Genomic DNA, 17,259 nt, shown 5'->3' with positions numbered 1-17,259 from the left:
TGAACTGGATTTACATATACCATCATTTTAGTCTCAAAAGAGAGAAAGTTCTGTAGATATTAACCACATCCACGTCTTACATGAAGCCTAACGTGAGAGAGCAGATTTGTTTAGTATTGAAATTAACAGAGACTAAAATAATGGACAAAATACTCTCGTAACGATCAAATTGACCAGCTATAATTCAGGTCCAAAATGACGTCAAAATTTTCTTGTACTACTAGTTTCATTAACAACTAAATGAGTTAATGTTAACATTTTGCAAACTACTAAGGGTGAAAATGCACCTAAAAACTCGCGTAGGTAAAAAACTTTCATTTCATGTTTCAGAGATCTTGATAATAAACGTAAGTCATGTTTTAGCTACAACTCTTGCAAACCACCTTGTGCCTGTGTTACTAATAAGCCACCTATGGATCAGCCAAGTTGCTTTGAATAAGGTGGTTCTGATTAGAAAAGAGGTTAAGCAGCTGCATAGCTCTCCTTTCCATGATTCAGCAGTGAAGTTCAGAGAAACCTTTTCAAGCACTCATTCTAGTTCATTAGCTAATATGCCGTAGGTATATCATGTAGTGGGTGACCCTTCTGACTTCTTTCCATTATTTTGCTTGCAAGGGATACTTGCTTGCCAACCACAAATATAAATGCCTTTCCTACTCCCTTCGCACCTCTGGCTGTTCTTCCAACACGACGTACATATTCACTTGGATCACGTGGGAAGTCAAAGAGTATGACATGATCCACTCCTGCAAAGTCAATACCTCGTGAAGCCCTGTGACAAGTTACCATAATCACTTATTTGGAATCAGAGAATCATCAAAACGTCAGAAAGGCAAAGGTAAAATTAGACTTAACTGACAAATACCTGTCAGTGCAAATCATGAACTGGGAAACTCCTTTTGATGGAGGACGAGTAAACTCTTCCATGCTAGCAAGCCGTGATTCTTGTGTCATGGCAGCATGGAAGGGTAGAACTTGCATGTGATTTCCTTTTCTATCAAAACGCCTTAATGAATTTTCAACTTTTCTGCATGTTTCAATCTGCAATTTTTTTTGTGTGGAGAATTACACCAAAATAAAAGGACAAATGTTGCATAGAAAACTAAAATTATAAAAGATAAGTCTCAAGTCAGAATGTAAAATACCTTGTTGCAGAACACAATTGTTCTTGGAACAGGACTTTCCTCCACAAGCTGCAGAAGTGCGGTTTTCTTGTTCAAAAATGCTGTATCAGGAGTTTTTTCTTGTCCATCTTCTCCACTGCAATCTACTAGAATCTGAACAAATAAGTAGATACGAACCACATCAAGATAAATAGAAACTGATGACTCAAAATACTGGCAGTCTGGCACAGAAGTCAGTTACATAACAAATATTGATATGCATTATAGCTGTCTAAGAATATAATATAGCACCAAAATATCCCAGCACCCTAAAAATATATAATACAGTGTATGATCCCACTTTTCTAATTTGTTACAAGCTATGGTAGTATGACCAAAGCGAGATTCAAATAGTTGTACCACATTGTATGACTCAAAGAATGTGAAAAATAACTTCAAGTATATCATAGAAATGTATACAGCGTTCAAGGTAATAACTGTAAACTAGCATTAGATAAACCAACTTAATCATCAGCCCACATATCAGAGTGATGAGTTAAATCCGAGATTGCGAAACCCCTATTATAGAAGATCGAAAATGAAGCAATGAAACAGCCACAGATAGAATGCACATAAGGAATGAATGACAAAGTAGTGAAGTAGAAAATTTTGGCTTTATTATAAGAGAAAAATACTTGGATGGAGTGCTAGTATCCATGATACAAAATTACACTGATACATTCATAAATCTTAAGATTGAAAGTCATTTGAGATTTATCTTATAACACGAATTGATAGGTAGTCAACTATAGCAAATGGTAGCTTTCAAGTCATGAATAATAAAATTCTAATAGCTATGCACAATACAAAGTATATGATGCGAACATGCAGGTAGAAGAGGCCCAGAGCAGTAGGCCCAAAAGGATTGCTAAACAGAAAAGAAATTCAGAATATGTCTATTACCAAGAGGAGAGGAACAATAAGTTCTATAATTTCCTGTTCGATTTTGTTAGTGCTGAGTTGGCAATTTGTTAAAGTAGTTAAATTGAATTCTTTTAGATAGCCTAGATTGGCTATTAATCATTGAATTTTCCTTGATTGAGTAGAGGTGCTGAATACAATACTGATCCTCTTCCTTCATCCTTTCTTGGGTCCAACCTCAAATACAGAGAATCCTTTCCCCATCAGTGTGTGTGATCGTGTGTAGTAGAGGAATCTACTTACTCCAAGAGTAAAGAGTAACTATAATGAGTTACTCTTAATCTGAACCTTGTATTTTATTTTACATTAACTGCTCAAATTTAGTATTTAAAACTCTACACTTTATTCAAATTTTTCTTTCCACTTTCTACCTTTATCTTCCTGTTCATAGTTATGGAGAGTATTAGGGGATGATTATTACTCACTGCTTTATCAAGAGTAGCCTTTTAAGTATTTATTATGAGCCATTGATCTAAAATAAGATAGAAAGTCCAGATTAAGATTCACCATGGGTAAGTAAAATCCTTCCTAATAGTTTTACATAACTACGAACAGGAAGATAAAGGTAGGAAGTGGAAAACAAATTTCACGTGAGAGCCCATATATATTCTTAATCTGAATCATTAATCTAAAATAAAATAGTAGGATCAGATTAAGAGTAATTACTTACACTTATTCTTGGGATAAATGTATCCCCTCCCCTTCTCTATATATATAGCTCCTAAGTAAAACAATTCAATTTAAATATCACGTTGGAGACAATAAGTGATTATGTTTCTCGTACTAAGTCCATTGAATTTTCCCGTACTGAGTCAACATATTCATAGATAAGTCTTTTGATATTCTGTAATGTTGTCTTCTGCCCAAGAAAAATGAAATAGAAAGAAAAGAAAGTTACAACTGAAACCTGACCTCTTCGAGGCGAGAACTTATTCGATGCATACCAGGCCCCATAATCATTTCGCAGTCGGGAAAAACTTCAACCAATTTGGTGAAAACATTTTTTGGTAAAGTTGCAGTCACAAATAGATACTGTGTGTCAACCGGTGAAGAATTGATCAGGCATTGAAGAGCCATTTCAAAGTCCTCATCACCAAAGAGAATATCTACCTCATCCAACACAGCACTGAAACAAATTGTTGTAAAGAAAAATTTCACAATCAGCGTGAATAGGTAAAATATCCTAAATGGACACGCGTTGAGGAAGAAAAGGGCATGGATAGATAAAATATCCTAAATGGACGCGTAAATTAGTTGCACTGCCCGTTTGATGATAAAACAGAAAATCAATGTAAACATCTGTAATGGTAGTAAACAATTCAATAAATAAGAGATCAAGTTTTACCATCTTAGATTTGTTAACTGCAAGAAGCCTTCATTCATGAGGTACAAAAAACGGCCAGGTGTTGCTATTAAGACATCAACTCCGTGCTGTAAATTTTCCAGTTGAGTCCGTTGTCGAAAACCTCCCGTGACAACCATAGATTTGAATGGAGCCCCAGATTTTGACAAGGATCGACAATTATCCAAGACCTGCGAAGCACGCAATAGTGCATTAGATGAACAGCAGAGTTACACCACTCTCAAAGGGTTCAAACAAGCAAAACAATAAGACAGATTAAGAAAGGAGGATTTGACCTGAGAGGCTAACTCTGCAGTGGGTACGAGTACCAGCACTCTAGGAGCTTGCGAAGAGGATTGACTACGTCCTTCTTGTTCTTCTTGTCTAAGACGCTGAATGATTGGTGCAAGATAAGCTAATGTCTTTCCAGAACCACTTTGGTCAGCTATGACACAAGTCTTTCCGCTAAGAACAGGAGAAAATGCCATGGCCTACACATGCAATACACAATCAAATTACTCATTGCAACGAACTTGTCAGAAATAGCATAAAGCTTAAAGCAACAACAAAAGGAGATAGCATATGAGCATGAGTGAATTATGGTAGGAGCGAATGAATGAATAGGTACCTGTACATGGGAAGGGCGCGTTAAGAAGATTTTTTGGAGGGATTGAATGATGTAGTCAGCGCACCCAATTTCTTTAAATGACTTGAGACTGAAGAAGTTTGTGTCAGTGGTTGATTTGGCTTGTGAGGGAAACCTGGGAATGATATCCCATCCTCCTCGTTTTCGTCCACCTGACCGAGACCCAGAACGAGAAGGTCTTCCTCTTGGGGCTGCGAGATTGTCATAGTAGTCGTCATTATCATCATAATCATCATTATCGTCTTCTTCTTCTTCTTCTTCTTCAACTTGAAGGGCGCGTCTTCGGTCCCTGCTTTTGTGGAGCAGAGTTTTCGGTTTCTGACTCTTGACTCTTCCGAACGTTGAGAAGGGAGAATCGCTTTTTGTAGTGGACGTGTGACGAGTGCGATTGGCGGAGGAGGAAGAGGAGGAGGCGGCGGCGGAAGCGGAGAAAGAGAGAAGACGAATGTGTGGAGGTATGAGGGTGGCAGCAGAAGAAGGATTGTGGAACAGACCGGAGGGAGGATTTGGAACAGCAACTCTCCCAACCACCATTTCTCTGCTCTTCTTCCTCTCTCTTCGACCAAAAATATCTAGATAACCTTCTTTTCTCCATTTAATTAATATATTTTATAAATAAATACTTACAAAATATGTGTTCAGAGAAATTAATTTTACGGACAAAAACACACAATCTTAACAAATTAACTCCTAAATAATGATGGGTTATCTTAAGTTCATCTACAAAAATATGTCAATTTTTCAACCTTAAATAAATTAAAATACTAAATTATTTTAAAAAATAATTTTGTTCTAAGTGGTAAAAAAAAAGTTGTTAAAAAATATTTTCCTACATAAATTATGAATGTTCTTGACTTTCTTTATCTAACCTATTTGAACTTTAAAAATTAATTCAATGTGTTTTTGAGATAAATGTTCGTTATTCTTTAAGGTAAAAAAGAACAGCAAACCAGGTATACATCACACAATTTATTTTATAAGTATGTATTTTTGGTTCAATGTGAAATGAAAAACATTAATTTTAGTTCTTGTAACGAATTTTTCGATTTCTCTAAAGTTTAAACTGAATATTTCTAGTTCTTACCGGTCTTGTAAGTAATTATTATACGAAATAGAAGCTCAATAACATATATGTGACATCATGTTAGCATGTAACTCTAATTTTATTTCTTTTTAGTATGGTTAAAGACGTTATTTATTTTTGTTTTAGAAATATACATTTGATTTAATCACAACATTTAAACTGCTTCATCGTCACTGATAATTACAAGATGGTAACAGATATTAGATATTCACTTCAATCATTGTAACACCAGTAAGTTAAATTTAGATGTTAATACTGAAACAAGACTGTCAATTAAATATTACTAATTTAATCACAGATTTAAAAAAAAATATATATATACAATATTTTTAATCACATGGTAACCAAATTCAATGTAGCAATCGGCTTTAGAAGTAAGAGTGAAAATATTCAGTTGTCAATTTTATGTAACACATAATTAATCTTGGATGTGTTGGGATGTCAACAGAAACAAGGACTAAAATTACTTAGCTTAGATTAATCGAAACCGATACTTCATGTATCTTAGCTTTTTAGTTTCTTTATCTTTTTGGAACTTAAAAAGGTGTATACTGCGGAGGGCTCTCTATAAATAAAGAAATCAAGAGTTTGCAAGAATACTGAATAAACCTTTAAATAGGAATCCTGAATGTGCGACATCCCCAATTTATACAATTTAAATAGGATAATCTGAAATTCCGTTACATGTATTAGTAACGAGTTTGACAAAACAAGAAGTAGCTAAACATGGAAGTGTTCTTAAAGCAGTCGGCTAATCCACGTTCTTCCAAAAAACTTTATTAGACAAGCCATCCAAGTGAGCCATCATGTGGAATTAGGATTAGCGTTTTGCATTTGGCGACGAAGTTCTGCCAGGAAATCCTGCTGTGACACACAAGAGGAAGAAGCACTTATAGATGGCTGCATAACCTGAAAAGGAGAATGTAATGACAAGGTAAGGGAAAGTGATTACCTGCTGAGGAGGTCTAAACTGCTGCTGAGTCCATGCTGACGCACCACTCGAATACATGACTGGCTTGTCTGAAATGGTAAAGTAGCACGAAAATTAAAAGGCAGGCTTCATGCCCTGCTTGAGAGCTCTTATGCAGCACAAAATTTACTATAACTTGTATTTACCAAAGCCGTACATGATAGATGCTTCAAAATAATATGCATATTAATTACATGAGCAGGATTTTTGGCTACTTCGGTTTATATCAGAAGAAATTATCAGAAAAAGAGAAAAGCTATTCAGTCAAATAAACTTGTCCACTTGCCAGCTTATGAAGAAGTTAAGAATATTAGTTTTTCTTCCCTTTAAATTTGTAGTTAAGTACAAATACAATTACAAGAAATCAGTCCGAATAATTTCATATATACAGTGTGACCTCAATTTAATACACTAAGAACTTCTTAGACATACAGAACAAGTTCGAGTTTCATAGTCATCAAATACTGTAAACAAAATGGCAAGTGTTCATAACATGGGAAAAAGAAAATAATCTTTGATGGTTGGGCACTAACCAGATGAGTCTTTGGAATTATTGTAGGATTGCATTGCAGCTGCCCAACCTGAAAACGTAAATTTATGGCCAACAAAGATAACAGGCAATGTTAACCACGGATATGGACAAAACATAATGAGCTTGTAAGTAAATGAACAAACTCCAGCCTCACCCACCCATCCCTTTCTCTTTGCAATCCAATAAACTTAATGTGTTGTGCAAAGCTGGATAGTTAAAATGCCGAGGACAATAAAACCTCTAATGAAACAAAAAGGCATGTAACCATGTAGACAGAATTAAATGGAAAAGATATATTCATAATAAGCAAAACAAAGTAGGAGAATGTTGGCATTGCTTTGGACTTGAGAATTAATTATAATTTGGTACGGAAACAGATAGACTGAACATTGACCATCTAATCTAACTTCGCTTCTAAATTTTTTCTGTCAACTAACATGGCTCTGAATTCAATTATGATCGAGTCATGGATCTAGATTCCAGATGAGGAAGAATCCTACTTGCAATCATAGTCAAAGTAGGGGAGCAAACGTATCCTTGACTAAGCTACTCTAAACTAACATAGCTTTTTCTGAAAATAACTACAAAAAATATTCCAGTTTCGAAATCAACTTTCATTCTATGACTTCATTACCATGTTCCTATTGCTCCAAGATGGATGATGACTGTGTGTGTAAAAAATTTTACTTTTTACTTGTCATGTCATGGACTTTTTAATTTTGAATTTTGTTTTATGATTACATGATATACATATCTTCTCAGTAAAGGAAATTAGGAAACAAAGTAATAATGATAACATGACAAAAATGGTTCTCAACAAGGTAAGAAATTTTATGACAAAGAGAATGCGTTAAACGGTATAAAGGTAATAATTGATCCGAGGACTATTGTATACAAGGGTCTGAATTCTCTTCTAATGACACTTCCTGGTTTTTGACAGACCTAAAGGCTCTGCCGACTCTCAGTTTTCTTACACAATATCCTCCTGACTCCCTCTATCACCTCCTTTTACATTCTTTCCTAGTTCTGTTGGCCTAACTGTTACTACCAACCTTGCACTTAGTTATTCACTAACTGCTCCTGACTATAATTGCTCAACCTCCTTTTATTGAGGATGAGTCTGAAACAAACCTATGGTTACTGATTTTTGAAAGCGATCGTTATTTGCCATTGCCACAGAGGAACAAACAGTAATGTTTCTAGAGAGCTTATAAGGAAATCTAGAAAACATCAGAGTGAAAGAATATTCAATTTCTCAATATATGCAAGTTCTTCAAGAAAAGTTTGGGATACACTTACGATCATTAAGAAGCTGGGAAGCTGCACTGCAACCACACCCTTCTAAAGCTATGAATCTTGAATGGTGATTTTCGTTAATAAGATTACTGCTACCAGCATCTCCATGATCTGGAATGTGAACACTTCTTGAAGAAGCGACTTGATTCTTTTCTAACTCAGTCCCAACACTGTTTGTCCGATCAAGACGATCTACATAAGTTAATTAAAACCAAACAGCTAGAAATTAGAAACAAACTAACTAAAATGGGGACTAACAGAAAATTTGCCTAAAGTTTTTGCCATTACTCAGTGTGAATTATGCAAATGAGATTAGTGGTGTGTTATTAAGGAAAGTTACTGAAACAAGTATTCTATTTTTCTTTCCTTAATTTTAGTTCTTGTCACTGTAAACAGTAAGTACCATAATTGAGAACATAGCACTAATATTAAAAAAGTAAAGAAGTTCGGTAGCATATATGTTTTGCAAACCAGATAGGTAAGGGTAACTCACAATTATTCTCATGTGATATTTCTTTCGAATTTTCTCCGATAATACAATGCCTGAAGGCTAAGGACAACACTGGTTTCATTAGTCTGTTGTCAACAGAGCTGGATCTGAGGGGAGGGTGATTCAATTTATATTTGGCCTTTTAAAAATTCCTTTCTAGCCTTTAGAGTTTTCATGATTTTTCATGACAATATTTTGATATACAGAAGAAGATCATTAGGGTTTGAATTTATTTCATAAAGACTGCAAAAGTAAGATATATTAAGAAAGAGTTTAAAAGGAGTGAACGGTCTTAAGCCTGCTTTTTTTCTTTGTATAAACCCATAATTTCATGCATATGTAGGGCGAGCAAAGCTAAGTTCATTATATTGCGTTGTCTTACTTATATTTGGTTCCTCACCCTGCAGTTTGTCCCAATTTCAAATGTCCAACCCTGTTGTTCAAACTTTGTCAAATTTTCTCCTGAGATTCATTCCATTACCATATAACCAACCTATTCCATTTTTTATATATTCTTTTCGCAGAATGACGATGTGTGAGGGGTGAGGACTGCATGTATGTGTGAAAGAAGGGTAAAAAGGAGTCATTTTTATTTTTTACTTTCCTCAAAATGACAAGTTTTATGTTACACTTTCACGTGTTAAAGATGGATATGTTACGAAATAAAGTTGAAACTACAGTATGGTATTTGAAATCAGGAAAAAACCCAAACTAGAAACACTGGATTTAACTTTTTACCTGCCATTCTATCGAGAAAAGATAAACACTATAGGGCAGTAACTGAGCCATAGCAAATGAAATTTGCAACCAAACGTGACTTGTGCAACTAATTAGGAAGGGATCGACTTCAAAAGTAAAATAAGCACACACATTACTCCCTTTTAGGTGAAAAGGGACTGCACTTATTTGACATTACTAAATACCGATTTGGAATGACAGTGATAAATAACACAAGGCATGTGATTGAGACATCTAAATAGAAATTAAAGGATCAATTGATTGGAAGAAAGATAGGAGTGAACTGACCAGATGATTTGCGCCTGTTGGCAGAACGGTTTCTGCAAAAGAAGGAATGGGAAATATTAGGAATTGAAAAGTGAAGTGGGTAACGTAATTCAAGCAATAATATAATAATAGAAAATACCTCTGGTTGGGAGGAGCATAGCGCTTGACGACTGGGGCGGATTCCGTCGCCGGAACAGCCTGAATATTCTCCAGCATCTTTCTCTAACTGCCTCTACTACTTCCTCGTCTTCTACGAAAGACAGAGAAAAGAGAAAGAGAAGAGTTTAATTAGAATTCAAAGAGGAGAGAAAGCATATATATCATTACTAATTCATAATTAAGATGTGATGGATCGGGTATTCGGGTCACTCAATCTCAGTCGTCTGTCACTCTGCGATTATATTTCAAAATTAGATCTTGTCACACCGAATCTCTCTAACTGTTTTTCATGTTAACACCTAAATTAAGGGAAATAAAATTTAATAGGAGTGCTAAACAGTTTTAAGTTGACTTTTATCCTAGCTTCACAACAATAAAAATTACAATTTAAAATATATACAGAAAAACAATAAATAAAACCTAAATCCAAATAGTTATCGATTGATTATAAATACAAATAAAAAAAAGGGTTAAATATGTTTTTAGTCCCTAAACTATTGGCCGTTTCTGGTTTTCGTCCCTCTTCCAAAGTAAAGTACAATTTGGTCCCCGTTTTAGTCTTCAAAATTTTGTTTTTAGTCCTCCTTTTAGTCCTCAAAACGTTCGTTTTTTTGACTAAAACGAACGTTTTTTAAAGATTGAGGACTAAATTGTACCTTACTTTGGAAGAGGGACGAAAACCAGAAACAATCAATAGTTTAGGGACTAAAAACATATTTAACCCTAAAAAAAATTGTATATTTTTTCTTTGTTCCATATAAACTATATTATTTAGTGCTTTTATACCTATAATATTATAAATTATATTTTTACCTTTTCAATTTAATTAACACTTAATTTTATTTTATTATAATCTATAACATTAATAAAATAATAAATTATATTTATTTATGTATGTAAATTAATATTATTATTATTATTATTTAAGTTTAATTATTTTTTATGTAAAATAATTATTTTTTCATTTTACCTCAACATAAATTTAGTAATATGTTATAAATAATTTAAAGTATTATAAAATGTTATCGCTAACAACAAATAAAAATACTTAAAAGAAGTAAAAATGATTAAATATGAGTCAAAAGAATAACAAAAATATTTTTTTATATTACTTATGCAATTGGATATTTGAAATTAAAAGTCAGATATTTTTAATGTGAAAAAACAAATAAAAACATATAAAAAATAGTATAAATAATTAAATGTAAGAGATAATATTATTTGATTGACCATAATTAATAATACATATTTGAACATAATTATATAGAGATGATAATAAAAAGAAAATTACATTAGTGAATTTCATATCTATATATATATAATAATAATAATAATAATAATAATAATAATAATAATAATAATAATAATAAAATAAGTCAAAGAGTTAAAAGAAAGAAAAAAAAGTGTATACTAAAAAAAATGAAAGATTATAAAACTAAAATATAAGAGAATTAAATTTTTAAGTTATTTAATAACTAAATCCTTTACTAATTTAAAGGAAACAAAATAAGTATCAGAGTGAGTATATATACAAAAATACGATGAGTGTGTAGATATCCATTCCATCGTATCTTTATAATTAATTGAAAAAATTGAGTATTTTCATTATCTACTTAGTACGAAAACTTTCCCACGAGATAATCATAAGTTCAGATAATATTCAGATGGTTGAATTTATTTATCATCTTACTCAAATTTTACCAATTATATTATTTTTGAAGCATTTAATTTAAATCCCTTAAATATAAATAATAGCTAAATTTAAATTCTAATAAAGCGTTAAACAATTTCCCATGATAAAAATATTTTTGTTTTGACGTTTTATTGATGGAGTGATACTTTATTAACTACATTAATGTTAAACTAGTAAAGCGCAAAGTAGTGAAACTCGTGTGTTATTTTTTTATAATAACAAAAAAAGAATAAAATTATTATTATTTATATTTATAAAATTAAATATTTTTATAATTATGTTATAGGTAATTTAAAAGAATAATTTTTTTATTATAAATAGTTATTTTAATTTAAAAGAATAGTTAACTTTTATAAAGAAAAAAGATAAAATAAAGAAACAGTTGAATAAAAAAAAATAGTTAGTTAAAGACAAACTTAGTAAAATAATTATTTACATTAAAAAAAATAGTATAGATTATCATTTGAGAATAGTGTCAATTATTAATAAAAAATGAAATTTAAGTGAAGTGCATATTTAATTATATTTGTTTGTTTAAATAAAGAGTATCAGGCCATGTTGTTTTTAGTGGATTTGAAGAAGTGAATTTTTTGGGGATTTGAGAGGATTTGAAACATAAATTTTTTTTTGTTATTTATTTGAGTGAATTTGGAGGTAAATGAAAGTGAATTTGAAAATAAAATTTGTAAGAATTAGTATAGAATTGTATTGACATTTATTTCCAAATTCACTTTCATTTACCTTCAAATTGAGTCAAATAAATGACAAAAAACATTTATTTCCAAATTCACTCTTATTTACTTTCAAATTCATTCAAATAAACGAAAAAAAAATTATTTCCAAATCATGTCAAATTCACTCCTAAAAAACAATGTCTTAAAACAGATTGAAAATTTAAAATTTGACTGATAGTTTCCTTAAAACAGTGACGGAGGAAGAGAAAGGAAACCTAGCGGGAAAGAGAGGGATGGAGGAAGGAGAAGATGGAAACGAGAAGCAGAAGCAGAACGCAAGCGCCACTCGACCATCTCTGAAATCAGATTCTCCGTTCAACAATTATCATTTATGGAAACAAAAGGTCAGCTTTTCCTGATTCCCTTTTTCAAGTTTCATTCCAAACACGGCTTAAGCGAGAGATGTTGGGTGGGATTGGCAGTTCAGAGAGAACTGCTACAAACGGGTGCGAGAGAACCGAACACGCTTACTCTGGAAATTCAGATGCAACGAACAGCAACAGGATGATACTCTGAAGTGTGCATTGGAGGATATTGTATCCGATGAATTCCACAAAATGAAACGCAGGGACGAGGTGTTATGGGAGTATGAAGGTCCTCCTCTCACCACTTGCCCGGATCAATATGAAGAAATACTCTTAGAAATGCAAAGGATCTTTTACGAAGACCTCAAATCCCAACCACAAGGTAAGCAACTCGCTCCCAATTATATGCAAATCATATCCAATAATGTGTCATCTTCCCTGCTATGTAATATCGTGTTCTATGACTTAGTTCATTGCATAGCACGTGGATGTATTTATGCATCTGCATCGGTGAGCGTGTGTGATTGATTGTGCCTGATGAGTAGATGGAGAAAGAAGACAATGGTGGAAAAGGAGCACCTGTTTTGCTGTTCAAATTGCGTTAATTGCACCTGTTTTAAATATAATATGGTCATGTTACCTCTCTCCCTGCAGAGTTGGAAAGCGATGTTGAAATTTGGGAACATGAAGTGGATGAGTACCTGGCTCGTGCGGTTTATGAGCATATGCAGCTAAATGAACACGAGGTACAGGATTTTAAACATGGCAGTTTCCCAAGTTATCTTTTAATTAGATATTAGCATCTCTCAATAACAGAACTCTTAGATTTTGATTCTGCATCTATAGCTTTCTTCAGTCACTGATACCCAAACATGTTAGGTTTGCTGCCAATATCTGCATCTGTATCTATAACATAAACCAAATTTTGAGTATCCTATGGCCATTTCTGTGCACTGGTTTCTCTGATCACATCATAATCAGTGTCATTTCCACGTTGCCGCTGACTACAGAATTTGTGCTATGTTTTCAGAAAAAAATTGTACTTATCTGTAGTGTTTCTTACTATTTTCGAAGCAACCTTAATTTCTTTTCCTTGAATTGGAATGAAGTCTCTGATTTGGTTATGAAAATTCGTAATAGGCATATGGGAAAGAGATTTGGTGTCCCATTTGTAAGGAAGGAGAGCTTAAAGATAGTCACAATCTTATATATTGTACTCGTTGTGAACTTCAACTAAACAAAGCCAGTGAGGTACTTATATTTGCTACTTTAGTGCTATGCTTTCTATTATTTTTCTGGCCATGAAATAGAACATCAAGGATTCTGTAATTTTACTGAGATCCCATAGCTCCCTTGTTAAGTATACTAGTCATTTAGAAAGCTCAATGATTTTTCTTTTTATTTTAAATTGTTAACAAGATATAAAGAGGAATTTAATAACCTGTAAACATGGGCTAATGGTAAATGTAGGTAATGAAAGCATAACAATAGCAAGTTCCTTCATTTGTTTGATGTAACATCCAAGCAAGAGGCATGTCACAGTCTAACAGCTCATCTTTTGTAGAGGAAAATCGTTTATTTACTGTGAGAGTTGAGTCTATTCAGCCGTGATAAAATATTGAGATATTTGAGGATACTTGGTCGTTGGGATTTTGAAAGAAGTATAATATTTTGTAATCGTCTCAGTTTTTCTTTATTGAATATATGTATGATAGTCGTATCTGCATGATGATATAGGTTATAAGCCAAACTATAGCTGCTCTTATACTTTGGCTTTGTTCAGACACTTAACATCATCTTTTTTCTTTTGAGATCCAGCTTACTTTGGACTTTTTGCGAGATCGGCTGGCTGAAGTCCACACGGAGCATCTTGACAGAGGCTGCAGATTGAAACCCAAATTTTGTATGAAGACAAAATTTAATTTAACTGCATTGTACATTTCATGTGAAGGTTGCGATACATTAGAGGTTGTGATATAAGTATCAGAGGCTCAAAATATATCAGAATTTTCTTTATCCTTCATCTTGTTTGATTTCTAATGTGCATGGGCAAGGGTATTACGCTAGTTGAGGAAAAAAATGCTGAGCGTAGAACTCGAAAATACACAAAATGAAAGTATCTGCATTAAATATTTGTAAAAATAAAAAAAAACGGAACTCTGTTTACCTTAAAAAATTGTTCCGGTCGACATAAAATGCTCTGCACTGATTGTGGCCTTTCTGGAAAACCCTCCGATTAATACAACAGCTAATTATTTTCAAAATCGCTGCCGTTTATCAGAAAAATAAGCAAAGTTGCCCGAAGTTTGTAATAAACATTCAACCTAATGAGTATTGTGGTACATGCACGTTTCAGGGACCTGAATGAGTATTTATAGAACTTGGAAATTGATGTTGGGTGAATTTTAGAGAGGCACTCGAGACTTACAAGAACATGTCAACTATACTTGCTCTCAAACGGCGAATAAAGAAAGAACCCTTGCTAGTCAAACCATTGTGTCTGGGCTCCTGCTAATAATTGTTGCAAGAGAAATGAGTATGCACACCATGAGTATAGTTTTAATGAATAGCTTATGCAAATATGGAAAAATATTCATTAACAGTCCACCCCTGTAGGCAACAGAAAAATGTTGATCGTCCTATCTGTTTGCTTCTTTAATAATACGGACATCTTGCTCAAGTTCATCCATCCATTTAGAAAACAAGGTTCATCTATTATCTTCAATTTAATTAGTAGTAACATAATTCTCTGCCTATTCCCACCCTGAAAGTGTGTAGTCCACAAAGATGTATCCTGATATGTAATGCATAACCAAAATACACGCCAACAACAACATAAAACGTGGCACTAGAATTAAAAGTTAGACAATGATTTCAAATGCTTACAAGCTTCAAATTCAAGTGACTTACAGCTCAAGATAATACACCGGGTAGATACAGGACTGGAAAATAATACAGATACAAACGAAAGCAATTGCCATAACAATAATCTAAAGTGACCTACAAAATCATTCTCTAAATTTTGCAACGAAACAAAATTTATCATTCAGATCTCTCTGAAAACTTTTTCAGCAGCGGCTATTGTCTTTTTAATGTCATCAGAAGTATGTGCCAAGCTGGTGAAGCCAGCCTCAAACTGGGATGGTGCCAAATAGACACCTTCTGCCAGCATTCCCCAAAAGAACCTAGCAAACTTGGCAGTGTCACTCTTCTTGGCATCTGTAAAATTATACACAGGTCCTTCTGTGAAGAAAAAACCAAACATCCCACTAATATGCCCACCACATATTGCATGGCCTGCCCTCTTCCCAGCTTCAATAATGCCCTGAACAAGCTCACCTGTGACTTTGTCCAAGTACTCGTAAGTTCCTGGCTCCTTAATACGCTGCAGGGTATGTATGCCTGCAGTCATGGCCAAAGGGTTCCCACTCAAGGTCCCAGCCTGGTACATTGGGCCAGCTGGTGCCACCATCTCCATGATATCCCTCCTCCCACCATAAGCACCCACCGGTAAACCTCCACCAATTATCTTTCCAAGAGTTGTTAAATCAGGAGTTATACCAAAATACTCTTGAGCACCTCCATATGACAATCGAAATCCGGTCATAACTTCATCAAACACGAGAAGGGTATTGTTCTCTTTGGTGATTTTGCGCAAGAAATTAAGAAATTCAGGTGTAGGAACAATAAAACCAGCGTTTCCAACAACAGGTTCCAGGAAAACAGCGGCAATTTCTCCTTTGTTATTCTCAAAGAGCTTCTCAACGGCCAAGATGTCATTGTAGGGGGCTGTAAGGGTTTCATACGTGGCAGCTTTGGGGACACCAGGGGAATCAGGAAGTCCTAAGGTGGCAACTCCACTGCCAGCCTTAACAAGAAAAGGATCTGCATGGCCATGATAACACCCTTCAAACTTGATGATCTTCTCTTGGCCTGTATAAGCACGTGCAAGACGGAGCGCACCCATGCAAGCTTCCGTGCCTGAATTGACAAACCGAACCATTTCAATGCTAGGGACGGCATCGATAACCAGCTCAGCCAAAGTGTTTTCCAACAAACAGGGTGCACCAAAGCTGGTTCCTTTTTTCATGGTTTCACCCAGAGCTGCAAGCACCTGTCAATGTGATTACAAGTTCCAACATACACGAAGTTTAATTTTCATTCAGCCAATGTAACGACGACCTTTACTGTCAATAAGAAAAAAATATCTAATGGAAAGAAAAAACGTTTGAACTGACAGTGCATTCAAATTAAATCCTTCAATATAACCCAATTCCATTTTTTTCTTTTCTTACGGTGTTTTAAGACTCTCATTCTGAGTGTATTTAACACAAGTAATATATTATAAACGAATGAATGGAAAACGGGAAGATTGGTTCTTACCTGATCATCAGCGTGTCCAATAATGGCAGGACCCCAAGAACCGACGTAGTCAATGTATTCATTTCCATCGATGTCCCACATGCGAGACCCTTTAACAGAATCAATCACAATTGGTTGACCACCTACCGATTTGAAGGCACGAACTGGGGAGTTCACACCTCCAGGCAACAGCTCCTAACATGAAAATCAAAATCGAAATCAAAATTAAATAAAATCATTGAGTATGATTCCAATTGCAGAGGAAGAGGTATCGTACCTTGGCAGCAGCGAAAGCCTCCTCGGACTTGGTAAGAGTGAGTTTGTTGTCGACCTTGTGGTCAATGGAGACGGCCATAACGAGCGCAGGAGAAGTTGTTCTGCGTGTGAGTGCGGGAGAGGAAAGAGGCATCCCTAGGGTTAGCCTCGCTCCAGTGATAGCCGAAACAGCCATTAGAGAAGAATGGGAAGTTGATGAGATCAGATATGCCACTCAGAGATAAGACTTTTCTCAGATTAACAGCAAAACCTTACCCTCTGGCCACAAGATACCAAATTCT

General features: G+C 34.3%; 4 protein-coding genes across 6 annotated transcripts; 1 reads left to right on the top strand and 3 right to left on the bottom strand.

Moving 5' to 3' along the window:
- Positions 1-138: 138 nt before the first annotated feature.
- LOC124832245 (DEA(D/H)-box RNA helicase family protein) lies at positions 139-4,645 on the bottom strand. The gene is made up of 7 exons (XM_047306402.2): positions 4,055-4,645; positions 3,723-3,917; positions 3,430-3,617; positions 2,997-3,210; positions 1,146-1,277; positions 866-1,041; positions 139-772 (listed from the first exon to the last, which is right to left on the bottom strand). Exons 1-7 carry the CDS (start codon positions 4,604-4,606, stop codon positions 547-549), a joined length of 1,683 nt encoding a protein of 560 aa, XP_047162358.1. The 5' UTR covers positions 4,607-4,645; the 3' UTR covers positions 139-546.
- Positions 4,646-5,743: 1,098 nt separating this feature from the next.
- On the bottom strand, positions 5,744-9,749 carry LOC124832244 (uncharacterized). 2 transcript variants are annotated; one of them, XM_047306400.2, is made up of 6 exons: positions 9,589-9,749; positions 9,471-9,502; positions 7,958-8,146; positions 6,660-6,707; positions 6,109-6,176; positions 5,744-6,020 (listed from the first exon to the last, which is right to left on the bottom strand). In XM_047306400.2, the coding sequence occupies exons 1-6, from the start codon at positions 9,663-9,665 to the stop codon at positions 5,961-5,963; spliced, it is 474 nt and encodes a 157-aa protein (XP_047162356.1). In that variant the 5' UTR covers positions 9,666-9,749; the 3' UTR covers positions 5,744-5,960. The 2 variants fall into 2 exon arrangements, with proteins under 2 accessions (XP_047162356.1, XP_047162357.1); XM_047306401.2 differs by having other exon boundaries at positions 5,744-6,017.
- A 2,469-nt stretch (positions 9,750-12,218) lies between these two features.
- On the top strand, positions 12,219-14,363 carry LOC124832278 (RPA-interacting protein A). 2 transcript variants are annotated; one of them, XM_047306451.2, is made up of 5 exons: positions 12,219-12,379; positions 12,458-12,722; positions 12,995-13,086; positions 13,481-13,591; positions 14,159-14,363. In XM_047306451.2, exons 1-5 carry the CDS (start codon positions 12,269-12,271, stop codon positions 14,318-14,320), a joined length of 741 nt encoding a protein of 246 aa, XP_047162407.2. In that variant the 5' UTR covers positions 12,219-12,268; the 3' UTR covers positions 14,321-14,363. The 2 variants fall into 2 exon arrangements, with proteins under 2 accessions (XP_047162407.2, XP_047162408.2); XM_047306452.2 differs by lacking the exon at positions 13,481-13,591.
- Positions 14,364-15,170: 807 nt separating this feature from the next.
- Positions 15,171-17,259, bottom strand: LOC124832243 (glutamate-1-semialdehyde 2,1-aminomutase, chloroplastic). Its single transcript, XM_047306397.2, has 3 exons — positions 16,980-17,259; positions 16,724-16,897; positions 15,171-16,454 (listed from the first exon to the last, which is right to left on the bottom strand). The coding sequence occupies exons 1-3, from the start codon at positions 17,151-17,153 to the stop codon at positions 15,387-15,389; spliced, it is 1,416 nt and encodes a 471-aa protein (XP_047162353.1). The 5' UTR covers positions 17,154-17,259; the 3' UTR covers positions 15,171-15,386.

The sequence above is a fragment of the Vigna umbellata genome, chromosome 2 (assembly GCF_029865625.1).
Source record: "Vigna umbellata cultivar VRB3 chromosome 2, Vumbellata_1.0, whole genome shotgun sequence".
NCBI lineage: Eukaryota > Viridiplantae > Streptophyta > Magnoliopsida > Fabales > Fabaceae > Vigna > Vigna umbellata.
This window is presented reverse-complemented; position numbering and strand designations above follow the sequence as displayed.

Coding starts and splice junctions, on each gene's coding strand:
- LOC124832278 (XM_047306451.2), top strand. CDS start 12,269: ATGGAGGAAGGAGAAGATGGAAACGAGAAGCAGAAGCAGAACGCAAGC. Junction 13,087..13,480: donor TGCAGCTAAATGAACACGAG/GTACAGGATTTT, acceptor AATTCGTAATAG/GCATATGGGAAAGAGATTTG. Junction 13,592..14,158: donor AACTAAACAAAGCCAGTGAG/GTACTTATATTT, acceptor TTTGAGATCCAG/CTTACTTTGGACTTTTTGCG.
- LOC124832245 (XM_047306402.2), bottom strand. CDS start 4,606: ATGGTGGTTGGGAGAGTTGCTGTTCCAAATCCTCCCTCCGGTCTGTTC. Junction 3,618..3,722: donor CTGCAGAGTTAGCCTCTCAG/GTCAAATCCTCC, acceptor CGTGCTTCGCAG/GTCTTGGATAATTGTCGATC. Junction 3,211..3,429: donor CAGTTAACAAATCTAAGATG/GTAAAACTTGAT, acceptor AATTTGTTTCAG/TGCTGTGTTGGATGAGGTAG.
- LOC124832244 (XM_047306400.2), bottom strand. CDS start 9,665: ATGCTGGAGAATATTCAGGCTGTTCCGGCGACGGAATCCGCCCCAGTC. Junction 9,503..9,588: donor TATGCTCCTCCCAACCAGAG/GTATTTTCTATT, acceptor CTTCTTTTGCAG/AAACCGTTCTGCCAACAGGC. Junction 8,147..9,470: donor CAACAGGCGCAAATCATCTG/GTCAGTTCACTC, acceptor TAACTTATGTAG/ATCGTCTTGATCGGACAAAC.
- LOC124832243 (XM_047306397.2), bottom strand. CDS start 17,153: ATGGCTGTTTCGGCTATCACTGGAGCGAGGCTAACCCTAGGGATGCCT. Junction 16,898..16,979: donor AGGCTTTCGCTGCTGCCAAG/GTACGATACCTC, acceptor TTTTCATGTTAG/GAGCTGTTGCCTGGAGGTGT. Junction 16,455..16,723: donor TTGGACACGCTGATGATCAG/GTAAGAACCAAT, acceptor TCACATTGACAG/GTGCTTGCAGCTCTGGGTGA.